At 34.8% G+C, this 5,087-nt stretch overlaps 1 protein-coding gene across 1 annotated transcript; it reads right to left on the bottom strand.

Annotated features, from left to right (window-relative positions):
* Positions 1-215: 215 nt before the first annotated feature.
* On the bottom strand, positions 216-4,946 carry LOC117325876 (40S ribosomal protein S20). The gene is made up of 4 exons (XM_033882375.1): positions 4,816-4,946; positions 2,896-2,989; positions 2,357-2,556; positions 216-345 (listed from the first exon to the last, which is right to left on the bottom strand). The coding sequence occupies exons 1-4, from the start codon at positions 4,816-4,818 to the stop codon at positions 289-291; spliced, it is 354 nt and encodes a 117-aa protein (XP_033738266.1). The 5' UTR covers positions 4,819-4,946; the 3' UTR covers positions 216-288.
* Between the last annotated feature and the right edge of the window lie 141 nt (positions 4,947-5,087).

Raw genomic sequence — 5,087 nt, 5'->3', positions numbered from 1 at the left:
TACAATTCTCTTCCCTTTTCATTTAACACCAAAAATAACTTCAAGAACCGTAAAGCATTTTTTTTTATCAAAATCCAAAACTTTGGAGACATGACACTACAACTTTTCCCGGCAATGCCAGAGATTCAATGACTTTTAAAATCGTATCTGTATGGACCATGTATCTAAAACACCTTTAAGTTAAATCATTAATCAAATAAATGACAACATTTTTCTTTATATTTTGACCATTTTATTTGTTTCTTGAGCTTGTTTAATTATGGTCCTTGTTGTCTGATGCGACAACATTTATGCATCAGCAATGGTCACTTCAACCTCAACACCTGGTTCGATACTGATGGAGGTCTGAAATCATCGGTTAAGGAAAATACGTTTCTTAAAAATTCGCAGAGCACAGTAGGAAATTATACAACAAAGTCAGTATATTGTAAACAAGAGACCTAATGGGCCTGGAGGCTTTAAAGGCTATTCCAGTAAAATATCTATCCACTGCCAAATGGGAGGACTCAAGATTGTCACACAGGGACCATGTAGTAGTACAGAAGTGATTTACTTCAAACAGTATCACGATAATAATCATCATGCTATCCAGCCCCCACCATCAATAGAATTTCCTCATTCCTGGAGTCCTCCCAAAGGCTATGTCACAACTCTTGGTATTTAAACCTTGAATGCATATCAATGTATTCATTAAACTTATTTAATAAATCGACAAAACAGGGAATTAGCAAAATATCATGTCTTGTCTTTTACTCCAGGCTGTTCCAAATGCACCTCAAGAAGCAGTGAAAACAATTTGTGAACTGTTGGTTTATAAGAAGCTATTGACATTGAATAAGGTAAAATCATTTCTTTACATAAAGTTCAGTAGAAATTAGTTAAAAACAAATATTGCTCATTCTAGAGCTTCTAGTAAATTGGAAAAAAAGTTGTATCAGTTTCACAACAATTTTGATACGCAACCTCTTTGTGAAACATGGGCTATGGACCTACAAGTCAAGCACATGATAGTGATTATGTCATTCTTCAGCAGAAGTTACTTAAAGCTGACAGTGCAAGTTAAAAAGCATCAAATTGAAATTAAAAAAAAATAATACATGTACAGATTTCCAAAAATCGTTTCCGAGACATCCCCCAATTATGGTTGTGTCGTATCTAAGGACGGGCAGACATTTTTGTTTTTTGTTATGCGTAGATACGAGCCGCTATAAAAGCGCGTGCGTCCATTGAGACAAGTATCAGTCTATCGATACATGTGCATAGCGACACATCTCTCCATTATACATAGTATACGTTCTCAATACAAACGCAAATGAGTTTTTGTTCACATTACGGAACTTGAATATGGAATTTGAAGAGGTAACTTTATATATATACATATATATTATATTTTACAATAAAAGAAAGAAAAGAGAGTATCGACAACACAAACAATTTGGGCCCCAACAAAACATGCACCTAATGAAATTATAAACAGAGTAAATATGAGTAAATTCCTACCCGAGTCTTTCCAGTGGGATATGCAGCAAGAACAACTTTACAACTACTACATCATTATATCCATAGTTTCAATCGAAATATTTTCCGTGTCTTCGTATTATTTGTGCACGTGCCATAACGCAATTAAAACGTGATAAAACCGCACAACAGTTTACGAGTAAAAATCGGAACTCCTCGGACTGTTTACTTGTTATGAAAATGGCTGCACCCACGAAAAACACGTGAGAAGATGGATAGAGTATTTGGGATTAATTCGTTATGCATTTTCAAGTATTTATTTGGAGACTTTATTTCCAACAAGATTTGAAAGATAATTGAGAGACACTGACCATCTTTCTGCTCAAGTTACAGGTAAGTGCTTCGGTTTGGTGTCGTTCGCGAATACAGTCGTAGGTCACGTGGTGTACAGATATAGTGTAGAAGATACAGGTGTGTCACCGTGAACACCTGAGGTTAGAGTGAATGCGAGTGTGACGAAGCACGTTCTTTTTATAGCAGCAGCAGCTTGGTTGTATCCACGCATAACAAAAAAGAAAAATGTCTGCCCGTCCTTAGATATGACACTACCATAAGTGGGGATGTCTCGGAAACGATTTTTAGAAATCTGTGCATGTATTTTTTTTTTTTTTTTATAATTTCAATTGGATGCTTTTTAACTTGCACTGTCAGCTTTAAGAGAAAGTTGACAAATGATACTATTGGATAGCCTCTAGTCTCTTTGACTGAGCCCAAGGCAAGTTAAGGATGCCCTTATTCCTTACACCTCATCTAAATGTCAAACTTCCCCCCATTATCATATACAGTTGTTAACAGAGGAATTTTTGCTTTCTGAATTCGTAATGGAATGAAAGGATACAATTTGCTTGACAATCTCTGATGGACTGTGAAGATCAATCAGGCGTTTGTGGATACGCATCTGAAAGCGATCCCAGGTTTTGGAACCCTCACCACATGGGGTCTTCCTGGTGGTGATTCGCAAGATCTTGGTTGGCATGCGGACTGGCCCCTTGACCTTGAGTTGTTTGTCCTTGGCTCCCTTAATAAGGTCAGCACAGACTGCAACATATAATAACATATAATAAAAGAGCCCCATTACCATAACAATATTTAATCAATTTTTTCCCATTTGTGAACTCTAGAATTCAAAAATACATTAATATAATCGACGCTCAACTGGCAACGACCCTTAAATATATGCAACAGTAGTACCATTCTGCAGCAAAAGGTATTACTATCAAAATCCGTAACATCATCATATGCAAAGTATTTTACATGATTATAAATCTCCATTAACACTCAAATCATATCATTTACTAAGATTTTTTCTATTTCATTTCACAGAAAATCATTTAATATTCCTAGAATTTTCAGCTATTAAATCAAGGTTTTTTTCACCTTTTTCCAAGCTCTGGACATTCCTGCTGGTCAATGTAATCCTGATCCTGTGGATTGGGGCCTCTTCAGCAGGGGCTTTAGAATCTTTAAGAGACTGCAAGGTAAAACAGAAATTTTAACTAACAATTTACTGGAAAGGCTAAAAAACATCAGATTTGTTCAAAAGATTCCTTCTAGATTCATAAGTTTTTTTTCTGTATGTGAATTACAAACTCTGTTTCTAATCTGCATCTTGCAACGAGTGGCTGAAATAATTCAGTCTAACCAGTAACCACTAGGGCTGGATACTGTCAAGAGCAAAGATACCGATACTTTATGAAAACTGATATCGATAATTTTATAAGTTTCAAAATTATCCTTCACATGTATATGCAAAATCAGTCAAATCACCCATTTACATTTATGATCTAGTTTATATACGTCTTTCTACTTGTTTACTTTATTATCAATATCAGTTGCTCATGATAATTTGATAAGAGTCTAAAACACATACAAAAAATTTCATCAGAAAACTCGTCATTTACCTGGTACCATTATTTTCAAGGTCTAATTGGAATTGGAAACCAATTTGGGAAGCAGTATAATTTCAAGCTATGTTGTAACAGTTGTAAATAATGGGAAAAAGCACAGGAAACAAACTGGCAACCTCTTGCTTGTTTCCACCAACCATCACAGGTCTACATGTACTTATTTCACTGCTATACTGTAGTTCGTAATTTGGCAATATTTAGTAAATCTTATATATCTTTGATACAAAAACATAATTTAGACAATCTTAAAATAAACTTAAATCTTTGGTCAGTTATTGATTTCTGATTTCGACTTTACCAACACATTAACACAACTAACATGAAAGATTTGGATACAAAACTACAAGTTAAGCTAGAATCAAAATGCTGGTCAAGTTGGAAACATTTACTGAACAAATTAACAGTTTTTGTCAACTTTTACATCAGATTTTCATGTTTTTATTCTTGGGAATATAGATGAGGGTGCCAGTATTCAAAAATAACATGGATATACTGGCATTTTGTTAAACGAGTATTGATACAGTACTGGTACCAGTATCTAACCATACTAAGTTACCAACCACATTATTATCCGACATGTCTTTATTACCTTTGATTTTATATGATACTAACATGGTGCTTTCAAAGCAGGATTATGTATTGTATGAGGCCAGGGAATAGGGATAGAACATATAATTTCAGCTTGTTAATTATTTGGCTAAGATGCCACTAAGTCTGAATTTCTCATGTGTAATCCTTGAACATTGTTTGAATATGATATTAAAAACAAATCAGGTTGGGAACTCTCAACTTTCTGAGACAGTCATGTCTCCTACTTACAAAACAGCCCTGCATTACAGACAAAAATGTCTCTGAAATGAGTGATTTTCTGAAAAGAATGTATATGTACATGTACATAAAGTGATCTTAAAAATGTCTGTAAATAAGAGTTCCCAGCCTGCATTTGCTTAAATGCCATACATGAAGGTCTTTTGTACTACTACTGCACTTTTCCCCTAATGTATTTTATTCTATTTTACCAAAACAATTACTAGCTAAGCTGAATAAATTTCTCATTAAATGCAAGTTGCTAATGCCCCCCCCCCCCCCCTTTCCGGGAACTACAACTTATACAAGCTCCGTAGTCGTATTTTTTATTAACAATCAATACTTAACGCAAGTAACTAAAAAGCAGTTAATACAGCAGGCCGACATTTAAATATCGCCTATTTCAATTTAGGGTGGAATATATTTATTTGTGATCACGAGTTTGGATTGGAAAGACCAGTCCCTTGACCACGTGTTTACTGTTGCATAGAAAAAAAATCGTTTTAACATGTTTTCGGACCAAACTTGATACCGATATAGACACACGATAACCAATTTTAAGAGTTTATTTGAGTTGTTATACCATTTTGCCGACGTAATCAGAGGATATGACGGTTTTAAAACTCTGAACAGCGGTGAGCAATCTGTCTTATGTCGGTCCGGTGAGAAAGAGACCGGATTCACCATGGGCCACACTTTGCTTTTTTTAAAAAGGGGTATCAGGTTGTTAAAGTTTCATTTCTTTTTCTTTGTGCTATAATTAATTGTCCACATATGGGTTTTTACGAGTGAATTTCTACAAAAACTTCATCACGTCAACTTAAATGATGTGGATATAAACTACAAATATACCGA

This window comes from Pecten maximus, chromosome 4 (genome assembly GCF_902652985.1).
Source record: "Pecten maximus chromosome 4, xPecMax1.1, whole genome shotgun sequence".
Taxonomy (NCBI): Eukaryota; Metazoa; Mollusca; class Bivalvia; order Pectinida; family Pectinidae; genus Pecten; species Pecten maximus.
Note: the sequence above shows the minus strand (reverse complement) of the source record. Positions and strands in the feature narration are given on the sequence as shown.

Coding starts and splice junctions, on each gene's coding strand:
- LOC117325876 (XM_033882375.1), bottom strand. Junction 2,557..2,895: donor TGTCCAGAGCTTGGAAAAAG/GTGAAAAAAACC, acceptor TATATGTTGCAG/TCTGTGCTGACCTTATTAAG. Junction 346..2,356: donor CAGAGATTGTCAAGCAAATT/GTATCCTTTCAT, acceptor CGATGATTTCAG/ACCTCCATCAGTATCGAACC.